The 12,898-nt window shown below is 63.7% G+C and overlaps 2 protein-coding genes across 7 annotated transcripts in view; one reads left to right on the forward strand and one right to left on the reverse strand.

Annotated features, from left to right (window-relative positions):
- Positions 1 to 643: 643 nt before the first annotated feature.
- Positions 644 to 5,238, forward strand: ERFL (ETS repressor factor like). The gene is made up of 5 exons (XM_034986617.1): positions 644 to 710; positions 3,419 to 3,653; positions 3,984 to 4,179; positions 4,299 to 4,416; positions 4,790 to 5,238. Exons 1-5 carry the CDS (start codon positions 644 to 646, stop codon positions 5,236 to 5,238), a joined length of 1,065 nt encoding a protein of 354 aa, XP_034842508.1.
- Positions 5,239 to 5,957: 719 nt separating this feature from the next.
- Positions 5,958 to 12,898, reverse strand: part of ARHGEF1 (Rho guanine nucleotide exchange factor 1) — a 19,928-nt gene continuing 12,987 nt past the window's right edge. For 5 of the 6 annotated variants that reach the window (XM_034986614.1, XM_034986610.1, XM_034986613.1 and 2 more), the window contains 17 exons: positions 12,514 to 12,681; positions 12,065 to 12,210; positions 10,493 to 10,639; positions 10,081 to 10,163; positions 9,770 to 9,895; positions 9,558 to 9,672; positions 9,336 to 9,436; positions 9,071 to 9,148; positions 8,768 to 8,843; positions 8,526 to 8,693; positions 7,963 to 8,050; positions 7,749 to 7,835; positions 7,441 to 7,511; positions 7,256 to 7,342; positions 6,764 to 6,927; positions 6,575 to 6,677; positions 5,958 to 6,312 (listed from right to left, as the gene is read on the reverse strand). In XM_034986614.1, coding sequence (XP_034842505.1) covers positions 6,594 to 6,677; positions 6,764 to 6,927; positions 7,256 to 7,342; positions 7,441 to 7,511; positions 7,749 to 7,835; positions 7,963 to 8,050; positions 8,526 to 8,693; positions 8,768 to 8,843; positions 9,071 to 9,148; positions 9,336 to 9,436; positions 9,558 to 9,672; positions 9,770 to 9,895; positions 10,081 to 10,163; positions 10,493 to 10,639; positions 12,065 to 12,210; positions 12,514 to 12,681 — 1,789 coding nt within the window. In that variant the 3' untranslated portion in view covers positions 5,958 to 6,312; positions 6,575 to 6,593. The remainder of the gene's footprint in view (positions 6,313 to 6,574; positions 6,678 to 6,763; positions 6,928 to 7,255; positions 7,343 to 7,440; positions 7,512 to 7,748; positions 7,836 to 7,962; positions 8,051 to 8,525; positions 8,694 to 8,767; positions 8,844 to 9,070; positions 9,149 to 9,335; positions 9,437 to 9,557; positions 9,673 to 9,769; positions 9,896 to 10,080; positions 10,164 to 10,492; positions 10,640 to 12,064; positions 12,211 to 12,513; positions 12,682 to 12,898) is intronic. The other variant, XM_034986616.1, reaches the window with a different exon arrangement.

Consider the following 12,898-nt stretch of genomic DNA (forward strand, 5'->3'; position numbering starts at 1 on the left):
GGGAAGGGGCGTCTGGGGGAGCTATTTGGTGGGGGGAGGCAGATCTAAGGGGAAGGGGTATCTGGGGGTGCTCTTTGGTGGGGGGAGGCAGATCTAAGGGGAAGGGGCTTCTGGGGGAGCCCTCCTGCAGGGTGCAGGGCGGATGGGCCGCTTCTGGCCCGCTGTGGGTCGGCAGATGAAAGCTGGGGGCTGCTTGGGAGCTGGACGAGCCAGCCTGGGGGTCTGCTGGGCGGGCCACGGGGTGGGGGCGAGGTTCAGGAGACAAATCTGGGAGGGCCAGAGAGAGGGCCAGAGACCCAGAGACGCAGAGACGGATGGGAGGTCAGGCGCGAGAGCGGAGCGGCCGGAGAGCGGCGGCAGCGGCAGAGCTGGTGCGGGGCGGGCGGGTGGCGAGCCAGCGAGTGTGAGTGAGCGAGTGAGTGGGAGCAGTGGGGAGGGGGGCCGGGGGCGCTGTGGGTAGTGATCGAGGCACAGAGCGAGGAGGAGGCTGCGGGAGGAGAGGCTGGGAGGAAGGGTCGGCTGGACGTGGGTGAAGAAGGTGGCGGGTGGCAGGACGGGTGGGCTCCAGGCGGAGCGCCCACCCCACTGACCCCTGTCTGTCCCTGTGTGTCTGTCCTGGCGTCTCTGCAGGGCTGGCTCCACCATGGACTGTAGCTGCGTCTCCGACCTTCTCTTCGCCCCGCCCGCCCTGCCGGCTCTCTGGACCCCCGGTAACTGGCCCTGGCCCGGACCTCCCACCCCTTCCCAGCCAGCCGGCTCCTCCTTTCTGCACCTCTTCCTGTCCTCCCTCCTCTGTCCCGGTCTCTCTCACAGTCCCCTGAATGCAACCCCCTAATGAAAAACTTGGCTAAAAACTTCACAGCGAGATGTCCCTGCTACCTGCCTGCTGGGACGTGAGGGTGGGGGAGGTATCGGGGTCTGAAACAGACAGGATGCAGGGGTCTGAGGTCCTGGGGTCCCGGCTGCGTACCTCTTCGCCTGCTCCCTGCCCAGGACCTTCGGGCAAAGAGAGGCAAGGAGGCTGGAGACGGCCAGGCACCCTGACGGCGTAGGGGCGGGGACCAGAGGGGGCGCAGGTGGATAGATGGACAGGGACTGCCTGGGCAGGCGGACGTGGAGACATGGCCCAGCCCGCCGGAGCCCTGGGAGAGAGGACGGCCTGCTCAGAAGTGGACACTCAGAGCTGGGGATGTGGACAGTAAGACTGGCTTGGATGTGCATTTGAGTCCAAGTCACACGCCCCACAGATGGGCTGTGTGTGTGTGCGTGTGCCTGCTTATGCGTGGGGTCTGAGTGTGTCCCTGTGTCATGCTTCAGTGCTTCTGGAAGAAGGGGTCACACTGGGAGAGCGTATGTCTGTGCAGCATCTGTCTTTGTGTGAGCTGGTGTGCCTGCTTGCACACACACAGGAGGCTACCTGGGTGTCTCTGGGCTGGGTGGGTCGTGTTTCTTTAGGATGTCGAGCGTGCTTACGTTTTAGGACTGGGGGAAGGTGGGTGTCAGCTCGCCAAGTACGTACCTGCCTCAGTCGGGTGAAGGGCCTGCTGCTGTTACTTCCGGGTCTGTGTCGTGGTCCAGAATGGATGTCTCGGTGCGCTTCGGGCTGTGTGGGTGGGTGCCCCCTCCGCCCCCGGCCTCTGTGTCTGTGTTGGGGGGTGGGTGTGTGTCAGGGGGTTTCTTGCATCTGTGTGTCACTGAGTGTGACTGAATCTGGGGGGCTGTCATAACGTGTGTATCTGCAGGCTGAGGTTGTGGGTCCTCTCTAGTTGTGTGTGTCTCAGCAGGTACAGTGTATTTGAGGACAGATGGCGGTTCCAGATTGGGTTGTGTATCTGCATGTGTGTGGCCAGTTGTGTGCTGTCATCTCTGGGGTCGCCTCTTCCCCACTCGGATGTGTTCCAGGTGTGCAATGGGCCAGAGCTCGCGAGTTAACTGAGCCTGTCTTACCTGGAGTAAGAAAGACCCAAGATGGGGTTGAGAGAAAAATTCTCCTTTCGGGGAGACTGCCTGGCTTCTGAGCCTTCGGCAGGGAGGCGTGAGCACCCACTCACACGCACCAGGCAGCCCGGATGGGACCCTGCTGCTCCTTGCCTCCCACCCCTGAAGTTCTAATGAGCCAGAGAAGGCAAGGACGTGCCCTGGGACCACACAGCAAGTAGATCATGTGGCCGCGCTCTCAGCTCCGCGTTGTCTTCCTCCCCAGCGATGGTTCCTTAGGGCTCATCCTGCCTTCTATTCTCCTGCCTGGGCCTGGGGTCTCTGAGGGAGAGAGGGGACAGAGGAGGGAGCCCGGGATTGAGCACAGAAGCGGGACCCAGGCCCTGGGGCCTTCGGCCGGGAGGTAAGACTTAGGGGTGGGCAAGACCCTCCCATTTCCATCCGGCTTATTTGGAGCATCTGCACACAGGGGCGCGGGACACCCATCTGAGTGTGAGGTGTGTCATGCAGAGCGAGCCGCGGGTGCCTGCATGTGGAGGGTCTGGGGGGCTGTTTTATAGGGGTGGCGTCACCCCGTGTGTGCCCGTCAGGCTGACGCACGTCTGGAGGCTGTGCTCACCGGCGCCACGGCACTGTTAGCTAGCTGGGCCTTTGGGGTCCCCTGTGTCTCCTGTCATGGCGCTGTGGTTAGCAGGTCCCAGTTCTGAGGGGCCCGAGATGTGCAATTGTGTGTTGGGATGCGCGATGCCAGGTGTCCGGCAGGCATGCCGCGGTGGCACGTTGCGTGTGGGGTGCTGCACCCCAGCAGGAGTGTGGCACTCTGGTGGGTCCGTGCGCCGTGGTGTCGCCGGGTGTCCCTGGAGCGTGAGCGGACGTCTGTGTGACACGTACGCTGTGGGGACCTGCTGATGCACAGTGCGCTCAGACTGATGGAGCACAGAGGTAGGGAGGGGGGACAGGACGTGAAAGGTAGAAATACAGGGACAGGCACAGACACACACGGGCACGCCGGCCTGGCCTGGCCGTGCCAGTGTGGGGTCAGTGGAGGGCTTCGGGGAGACAGCAAAACTTAGGGGCGTTCCAGAGAGCAGGAGAGACCAGAGGCCTCCCAGGGCAGGGCTGGAGGGGAAAGCGGGAGAAGGGCTTTTGATGAGGAGGGGGTGCCCCTCCCATGTCCTCCTCACAGGGCTGCAGGAAACCGGCCCCTCCCACGCTCCACCCCGGGATGCCAAGGTAGAGCATGAGGCTGCAGGTGCCACGCCAGGGTCCCCGGATGACTGAGTTCACTGCCACTATTTGGGCAGTTTGGGGACTGGACACTAACTGGGGTACAGAGAGTAGGAATTGTGTCCCTAAAGATGCCCAAGAGACCAGGATTCAGGGGGGGCCGGCTGCCTCCTGGTTCCCAAGTCCATGCAGGACCTAGAGCCCCGGACTTAGCGTCCTGACCTGGGGCCACTCCCCTGCTTCCTGTCCCCAGGGTTTGCCTTCCCGGATTGGGCCTACAAGCCGGAGTCGTCCCCTGGCTCGAGGCAGATCCAGCTGTGGCACTTTATCCTGGAGCTGCTGCAGAAGGAGGAGTACCAGGGGGTCATCGCCTGGCAGGGGGACTATGGGGAATTCGTCATCAAGGACCCCGATGAAGTGGCTCGGCTCTGGGGCATCCGCAAGTGCAAGCCCCACATGAATTATGACAAGCTGAGCCGGGCCCTGCGGTGAGGAGGGGCAGGGAGAGGCTGGTCCCCCGCCCCCTGGGGGCTTGCCCTTGGTCTCCTGGGGCAGAATCCCTTGGATCCCAATGTGCAGGGATCCACATGGGGAGCCACTGTGATTACTTGTGAGTGGGAGGGAAGCAAGGAGGAAGGCCGGAAGCCAGGATCCCAGCCCCTGCTTCACCCCTGCCTTGCCACCTTGGTTAAGGGACTTCTGTGAGCCTCGGTTTCCCCAAGCTGCTGTGCTCTGTGCACTAACATGAGTCAGGGGCTCCCTCTTTACCTGCCTCGGCGCCCCTCCCCAGCATGCCCTCCTCCCCCCTCTCCCCACAGTTACTACTACAACAAGCGGATTCTCCATAAGACCAAAGGGAAGAGGTTCACCTACAAGTTCAACTTCAGCAAAGTCGTGCTTGTCAATTACCCACTATTGGATGTGGCGGCAGCCACCACGGGCTCCCCACTCTTGCTGACCCCTGGTCCCTTTGGGGGGACCTCTGGGCCAGATGTTCCTCCCCTTACTCCCGAGGTGAGTCAGGACACGGGGGTCCCAGAACCGGGCCTTTGGTGCCGCCTCCCCAGCCATCAACCCCCCCCCCCCCGGGGATGGGCAGCCCGGCTGAGTGGTGCTGCCTCCTCCCTCTGCAGACCCTGCAGACCCTGTTCTCAGCCCCTCGCCTGGGAGAGCCAGGGGCCAGGGCGCCCCTGTTCACCCCTGAGACAGACAAGCTGCGTCTGGACAGCCCTTTCCCGTTCCTGGGCTCTGGTAAGGGCCTGTGGGTGTGGGTGCCGGCTGGAGGTGGGGGACCCGTGGCCTGTGTCTGAGGGGAGAGGCAGGACGCAGGAGGGAGGCCTAGGGCGAGGCTGTGCTTGTGCCTGTGTGTGTTTAAGAGCCCCAGGAGGATTTGGGGAGAGGCAGGGAGGAGGGAAACTGGGGCAGGGACAGGCTGGGAGAAGGGCTTTTAGGGCGCCAAAGGACTGGGAAGACCAGGGCAGAACTGGGGAAAACCACGTGAGGGCGGAGAGGGGGCAGATGCCACGTGGGAGAGAGAATGGGCAGAAGCGGGTGGACGGCGCAGGGAGGGGGCGCCTCCCCCCACTGGAGGTGTGCCCGGCCTGACCCACCCCGTGCTCCCCAGGTGCCACTGGCTATTCCAAGCCTCCCGGCCTGCTGGGTCCTTACAGCCGCGCCTTCCCAGACTACCCCTGGAACTTTAACCCGTACCTCACCAGCCCCTTCCCCAAGCTGCCCCCCTCTCTGTACCCCCCCCACTTCTACCCCAACCCTCTGGCCAGTTCCCTGGGCCACCTGCCCTCGGCAGGGGCCGGGGGAGGCCCTACAGCTTCGCCCCTATTGGCTGCGGCGGGGGAGGGCCTGGGCCCCGAGCGCCCCTCGGGCCTGGCAGCAGCCCCTCGCCTGGCACTGCCGGGAGCCGGGGGTCCAGAGGCCGCGCTGGGCGGGAAGGACGACAGCGACTCGGAGCTGGAGATCACGGACGTCAGCGGCTGCAGCTCTGACAGCGAGGGTGACGAGGGCCTCCCTGTGCCCCCCAAGGCCAAGGCGAGCAAAGGGGGGATCGGCAGCTGAGCCCGTGGGGGGTGAAGGGTTCTGCCAGGGCGGGGATCGGGGCAGACCCTCGCACAGCAGCCTCTGCCATCGCCTGGTCTGCCCTCGATGTCCCGCCCCAGGCCGGGGACCAGCCCTTGGCCCCTCCCAGGACCAGGCACGTGGCTGCCCACCTTCCTCCCGAACCCCAGGTTGGGGTCTCCCTTCCCCCTCCAGGGGGGGGAGGGAATGTGATAGCCTCCTTCCCAGGCTCCAGTGTGATGGGGTGGGGGGGGGTCCCCGCCTGGCCCGACTCCCAAAGTGCAATATGGCGCCCAGCCTCTCCTGCCCGCCCCCCCCGCACCCGTGACCTGCGTGTTTGTGCGGCTGTGGTCTCCCCTCGTGCCGGTCCCAGTCCTGACACCCTCCCCACACAGGCCCCCTGGGACAGGGAGCTCAGAGCAATAACCCCGCCCCCAGCCCCCGCCCAGGAGGGCCCCCTCCCCACCAGCCACCTCCAGAGAGTTTACTACAAAAATAAAAGAACGGAAAGGAGTGTGAGCTGTGGGGGAGCCCGGCGTCGTGGGTGACAGTGGGGGGCTCGGGTGGGAGTGGGGGATCACCTGGGGAGTCACTGTTAAAGCACAGGAAGGAAGGAAGAAGTGGAGAAAGGCAGGGGGAGACAGACCCAGGAAGGTGATGCCAGACAGAGGGTTCCAGAAACCATTCCAGGGCCCCCATCCCCTCCTCACGCACACAGCTCTCCTTAGATAATATATATTAAAAAATAAACCTCCAATTCAGGGTATAAAAACATAGCAAAGGCACTTGGGGGCAGGGAATGGAGGGGTGCCCCCCAGGCAATACAGAGATGGCCTGGGTAATGGGGGGGGTCACTGTGGATCCCCCCCCGGAATGAAGCCCTGAGTCCCCCAGACAGAAGGCAGGAGGGAGAGCAGGCCAAGGCCGATGGGAGGTCGGGGGGGAGGCGGTGATGCCAGCTGGCCCCCCAGGCATGGCCCCCCCAGCAGCCCAGCTCCCTCTCCTCAGGCCCTTGGGGTTGGAGATGCTGCGGCAGCTGTGCGGCGGTGGGTGGCCCTCAGTCTTGCGAAAGGCCTGGCGGATGGAGGAGAAGGGAGATGGGGAGAGATGCAGAGGGACAAGGAGAAGGGGGAGAAGCGGGGGGGGGGGGGGGAGGAGAACGGGCAGAGTGAACACAGAAGAGCCCAAAAAGGGGAACAGCCTGAGCCAGGAGGTGGAATGGGGAGAGGCAGGGAGACAGAGAGCAGGAGGGGGCTGTGGAGAAGGGAGCCCCTGAGATGCCCACTGCGGTCCCTCCCCTCCGGCAGAGCTGCGAGCCCTCTGGGTGTCCACTCACCTGCCTGGGGCAGGGGGCCTCAGGTACAGCCAGGCTGGGGGGCGGTGTTCTCCCCAAGCTGAGACAGGAGGAGTCGCAGGCGACAAAATTCTTCCTCCACCTCCTGGATGGAGGGGCCTCAATGAGAGGGGTCCCTCCACCGAGTCAGCCCCACCCTCCCCCGCCCTGCCCCTCTCCCCAGGCCACCACCTCCAGCTGCTTCATGGTCTCCTCCAGGCTGAGCAGCTTCTCCCGAATCTCCTGGGTCTGGGTGGGGCTCTGGGAGCCGCCCCCTGGGACCCCATCCCCTTCATGGGGAGGCCCCGCCCCACTGTCTTCCTCCGAGGGAAACAGGAGTTGCTTCAGGGACCGCACTGGCAGGGGCAAGGGGACAGAGTCAGAAGCGGGGCTGGGGAAGAGGCCAGGGGCCTGCAGGGGCGGGGGGGACCCAGAGGGGAAGGTGGGGGCCGGGCTGCAGGTGGGGCTGGGGGATGTGAAGGGGGTGTGGAGGGGACACGGAGAATAGAGGGTGTCCAGGGAGAGGCTGAACCGGAGGTCAAGGGAGGGACAGAGGCTACAGAAGGAAGAGGGGCTCGGGGCCACCGAGGGTGGTGGTGCAGGCCTGGCACGCACTGGGCCTGGACAGGAGACAGGCCGGAAAGATGGGCTAGTGGCAGCCCCGCACGGACGGCGCCGGCCTACCTTTCTCAAGGGCCTTGGCCGCGAGCTGGCCCTCGGGGCCGGGCCTGCAGTAGGGCAGGAGGGTGCTGAGGATTCTCTCTGTCCGGCCTGGGGGGAGGGGAGGAAGAAGCGGGGCGGTGCTCAGTTCCTGCCGGGCCTCCTCAGGACACCTTGCCCCCCCACTCCGCGCCCCCGCAAAGGCTCACTGTCCACTGGGGGCATCTCTCGGCCAGCACCGTTGCCGTTCTCTGAGCTGCTGAGCAGGGGTTCTCGGGTGCTGTGGGGAGGAAGTACTGGGTGACCCCACGGCCCTGGCCCTGGGGGGCAGCAGGGAGACAGCAGGAGGCGGGGGGGGTGGTCCAGAAACAGAAGTTGAGGCTGGGAGATGGAGACGGGGGCCGGACGGGCTGTGGTAGTGGTACACACACGCACGCACACACACACGCCCGGAGCTCAGGTTCTGGAGACACACGAAGTCTCCCCTGGCTCCTGAGCCCTCCAGTGTCCCCCTCACCTGCTTGGGCTGGGCCGGGATTTGGGGCGAGAGGCGGGAGCGGGGACCTTCAAGGATCCAGCAGTCTCGGTGATGAGGGAACACCAGCTGGGGAGACAGGTCAGCCCCCACCCCAGGGCAGGCAGTCAGAGCCCCCAGATCCTGTACTGGGGCCTCCCACCCCCCAGCCTGGGCCGCCTCTTCCACCCGAGCTTAGAACCCAGGCGCCCCTCACTTCTTCCGTTCTGACACGGTCTGGGCCACCAGTTCGTATATCTGGGCCTCCTGGTCCCACGTGAAAAGGACATAGAAGGCTTTGTGATCTGCAGGAGGAGGGAGAGGGGGTTCAGAGCCAGGGTCACCCCGATGTGCACCTCCCCTGAGCTTGGGCTCCCCCAGCTCACGCCCATCCCTCCGGTGCCTCCTCCCAGGGCCTCCCTCTCACATCCCCTCATCCATCAGTCCCCAGTCTGGCTCTCCCCACAAAACCCCTGGAGCGCATCTGCAAACCCCTCCTCGCTGGGCTCCAGCCTCCACCCCTGCTCCCCTACAGGTCCCTGCGGGGGGCGTCTCCGAATGCTGATCAGAGCTGGCAGCTCCTGTGTGCAAACCCCTGGGGAGCTGCGCGGCTCCCTTTCTAAGGCCCACAGTGCTCCTGGCCCCCCACCATGCCCGGCTCCGGGGCGGGGGGGCCCTCGCAGCTTCCCCTTCCTGGGCCTCGGCCGTGGCCTCCCCGGGGGCCAGCGTGCGCTCCCCAGCTCTTTCAGAGGCCCCCCATCCCGCGGGCAGGGGCCTCACCGGTGGCCACCTCGCGGGTGATGGCGGAGGTGAGTCGCAGCACGGGCCGCAGCATGGTCTTGCCGTCGGGCGTGGGCGTCAGCGTCCGGCTGTGGGACTTGAGCAGCAGCCGTTCGTCCTGGCGCTGGAGGAGCAGCAGCAGGTCGTCCAGCAGCAGCACGTGGACCTCTGCAGGGCGAGACCCAGGCTTCAGCAGCGCGCCCCCGGGCCCCCCCCAGGCCCCGCTCAGCCCCGGCGCTCACCTATAGCCTTGTCCCTCGTCACCCGCCACGTCAGCGGGCCCTCGTGCACCAGCTTCTTCTTGGTGATGTCCAGGTTCTGGAGGCAGGAAGGCGTCATGGTCGGCGCAGGGCGGGGGAGGGCGGGGAGGACCACGGGGCCGGGATGGCGGGCCGGGCCCAGGACGGGCAAGCCGCTGGGACCGAGGAGGGGTTCTGGGCAGGGGGTGGCTCTCATTCCCGGGGCGCATTAGCACAGAGTCCTGGGGGCAGGAGGGGCAGGGGAAGGCCAGGGAGAAGCGGGGAGGTCAGGGCAGGCAGGGCCACCTTGAACTCGCTCAGCATGGGGTCACTGCTCTGCCGCAGGTGGGACAAGTCCAGGCGCTTCTGATAATCCTTGAGCCGCTGGGGCAGGGAAGGGAGAGTCACGGGGATGACCCAAGGGCTGCGGCTGACCCACAGCGACCCCGAAGGGACAAGCCAAGGGCCAGGCCCGACCTCCAGAGAAGGGGCCCCGAGGTAGACAAGACAAAGGCCCGCCCAGGCCCCCCACATGGACGCCCCCTCCCTCTGGGCCCACAGCCAGGCTCACCAGCAGGTCCTCCATGTCGCGCACGGCTTGGTTAACATGGTGCAGAATTTCCCGGCAGCACTCAGCTGCCCGTTCCACTTTCTCCCGTTCCGCCGGCTCTTCTGTGGCAGAGGAGAGACGAGCCCCGGTGAACCCCGAGCCAGAAGCTCCTGGCCCCTGCCCCGCCATGGTGAGAGATGGGAGAGCCGGGGCCCCGCAGCGTGGGGCCTGGCCCTCTGGCACCTGTGTTCTGCCCAATGCTCTGCAGGAGCAGGGGGTACTTGGTCAGACGCTGCATCTCCGTGGGGATCATATCCTTCAGCTGCAGGCGGCGGCACCGTGGGCGGCTCTCGGCCTCCTAGGGGCAGAGTGGCGCTGAGGTGGCCCGTACTGGGGGCGCCTCGGGGACTGCGACACCAGCCCCCTCCCCCCTGGGACCCTGGCTTCCCCCTCACCTGCACAAAGGCACAGAACCGAGGCTCCTTGCGCTGCTTGGCTTTGAGCTGCTCTAAGGCAAATGACTGGCGGCTGCAGAAGCGGGAGGAGATTTTCTGGAACCAGTTGCCTTCGGCATCATCAAACTACAGTGAGATTCAGGCCAGGGAGGGTGTCTCAGGTGGGATTGGGAAGAACAGGGCCTCACATGGGAATAGCAGCCTCGACAGGAGGACAGGGTGAGGGGCCCAGACCCCTGGATCTTGATGGGATTCCAGGTCCCTGGCTGGGAGGAGGGGACCCCAGGGGGGCAGGGGCTGGGCGCCCTCACCCGGGCCAGCAGCACATCTCCGATCTCCTCAATGAGGTCGCCACTATCCTGCCTCCGCTTCATCAGCCGATCAAGGAACAGGGCTGTTAAGAGCGGTGAGGGAAGGGGGTGCTCTGTCAGGGCCCAAGAGGTGGTATGTAGAGCTGATCGGGGGGTTGTGGAGGTTGGGCTGCAAGTGTCTAATCCTTGGGGCCAATGGGCTGCCCCCCCCAACCCCCACCCATGCCCTGTGCTTGTTGATGTGCCCCCTGGAATGTGAGCTCTGGGGGTCTGAGGTTGCCCCCAGGGCTAGAAAAGAAGCTGCCCGTGGTAGGCACTCAAGGGGAATGTGCTAGACTCCAGGTCTAGCCGCAAAGGCCTTGAGGAGGGAGCTGGTGGTGGGGCGCACAGTGGGCCATGGCCCTGCACTCACAATGCACCTCGATGAGCTCGTCCAGGCTGGGGAAGATGTTCTGTAGCTCCTCCAGGGAAAAGAAGCCCCCTTCCGCCATGGGCTGGTAGAAGAGGTCATGCAGCACCCGGAGCATGCGCACGTGGGCGGCCTCTGTCACCAGCAGCTCTGTGGGGCCACCGAGCAGGAAGCATGGTTGGGGAGGGTGCAAAGGATGGGGTGCAGTCTCAGAGGCAGGCTCGGGGTGGGGGACAGGGGTGACTCTCTCTGGACGGAATCGCTTGCCCCTGAAATAGCCACTGAAGATTCCTGATCCTGTTGCGAGTTTTGCTTGGCTGCGGCAGCCAGCCAGGGTGACCAGTGGTCCCCTGTGCCTGGCACTGACGCCTTTCCCAGAACATGGGATTTTCAGTGCTACACCTGGGAAAGTTCGAGGCGAACTGGGATGAGTTGGTCACACCACCACCAGCAAGCGCCCCCCCCTCCCACCCGCCGGAGCTGTGTTTGGCGTCCAGCAGGTCTCTCGGCCTTGGTTTCCGGAACAATGATAACCCTTTACACACACGTTGATAGCCTTGGACCCAGGGACCCCCCCAGAGGGAGCATGCCTGGGTTTCAGAGGCCCCAGGAGTCCCTGGAGACTAAACGCGCAATCCTGTGTTAGGAATATTTTTCTGAGGAGGGAAATGGCTGTGCTGTCTGCTCCGGTGGCCGCTAGCCAAGCACAGGCCTTCAGATTTTAACTGAAATGCAAAATTCCGTTGCCAGTTGTACTTGTCACATTTCAAGTGCTCAACGGCCATCACGTGGCTGGTGGTAACCATGCTGGACAGCGCAGATGCTGCGTGTTTTCATTATTCCAGAAAATTCCATCCGATAGCACTGCTTTATGTTTTGCTCATATCCTTAGAAGGATCTGTGACACAAAAAGTATTCCCCTACTGCCCTAAAAATTCCAAATGAGTACCCTTACTATTAAGCAACTTGTAAATAAACTTCCAAACCAGAGCTTCCAAAGAAGTGTCCTATTTTGCCAAACACCCTCCCCACACCCAGTTCAGAATCACAGAAAAGAATCAAGACGGAAACAATACTTCCATCACATCCCTGCCCGGAAGCAAGCACTGATAATATATTGGTTATCTTCTGAAACGTGTGCCCCTGGGACCCTTTTTGCCCCTGAACGGTTAAGATCATGGTAAGAAGAGTCACACTGGAAAGTTCTTACCCGGCCCCACACCGCGCTAAACGCTTCACATCAATCACCTCAGCTCCGTGACACTCTTTTGAGGTGTGAACTATTACTACCCAAATAAGAAAACAAAGATTTACTGGAAAAATACAACTTTATATACCCGTTCCTGCTCTTAACCAGCACTGCCCTGTACTGGGGGGGGGGGCGCGCGGGGGGGCGCAGAACTCGCTGGAAATGTCACTTTGACAGCTGACAGCCACATTCTTGTTCCATGAGTGGCTGTTCTACAATTTACATAACAAATGGCCCTCGGTGGAAACAGGCCGCCTTCAAGCTCTGGGGGGATGGACAGCTCCATGGTCTCTTTGCCAGAATTGGGTGGTGTCCCGGGTACTCACCGCTGATGACCTCCTGCCGCTTCACCTGGTTCTTGGGCAGGCTGTGCAGGGTGCCAAGGGGAACGAGCTCCCGCCAGCCAGGGGGCTCTTCTGGTTCCAGCTCTAGTCCTGACCGTCCCGGGTCCCCTTCATCTCCGGGCTCAGGGCTGTGAGACAGAGGCCTCGTTAGGGCCCCAGCTTGGGGAATCCCAGGGAGGAGACTTCCATTCCTAGTGTCTAACACCCCATCCCCCACCCCACCCCGTGGCCTTGGCATTCAATGCCTGCAAAGTAGCCCATGCTGCAGAGCAGCCCCCAAATCTCTAGAAAGAAGAGTCCCACCCCTCTCCTGTGACCTCAGTGACCTTAGCGTCCAATACCCAGTTCTCTGTAAATCTGGCAACGACCCCTCCCCCACCATCCTCCTGACTCTCCAGGTTGCCTCAGTAGATGTGGGAGGAATGACCTACGTGGCTCGTCGGGCAGGGCCAAGCACGGCCGTGGCAGAGCTGGGGTCCATGTCCACGTCACTCCGGGAGCGGCCCCCACCCCGGCCCTTAGCCCCGAGGCTGCCCCGGGAAGGCCGGCGGCGGTCACTCACCCGCAGGCTCTCCGAGCGCCCCAGACGCCCCGATAGCCTGGACCCCGAGGCCAAGGACAGAGTCAGGCAGAGACCAGGACAGAGACAGGGAAAGACCAAGACAGGGACAGAGACAGGGAGAGACCAAGACAGGGACCGACAGGGAGAGACCAAGACAGGGACAGTTGGGGAGAGACCAGGAGAGGGCAAGAGACAGGGAGAGACCAAGACAGGGACAGAGGTGGGGAGATACCAGGTCAGGGACAGACAGGGAG

Source organism: Mirounga leonina, unplaced genomic scaffold, assembly GCF_011800145.1.
Source record: "Mirounga leonina isolate KUSES-001 unplaced genomic scaffold, KU_Mleo_1.0 Mir_376, whole genome shotgun sequence".
Classification (NCBI taxonomy): domain Eukaryota; kingdom Metazoa; phylum Chordata; class Mammalia; order Carnivora; family Phocidae; genus Mirounga; species Mirounga leonina.

Coding starts and splice junctions, on each gene's coding strand:
- ERFL (XM_034986617.1), top strand. CDS start 644: ATGGACTGTAGCTGCGTCTCCGACCTTCTCTTCGCCCCGCCCGCCCTG. Junction 3,654..3,983: donor AAGCTGAGCCGGGCCCTGCG/GTGAGGAGGGGC, acceptor CTCTCCCCACAG/TTACTACTACAACAAGCGGA. Junction 4,417..4,789: donor TTTCCCGTTCCTGGGCTCTG/GTAAGGGCCTGT, acceptor CGTGCTCCCCAG/GTGCCACTGGCTATTCCAAG.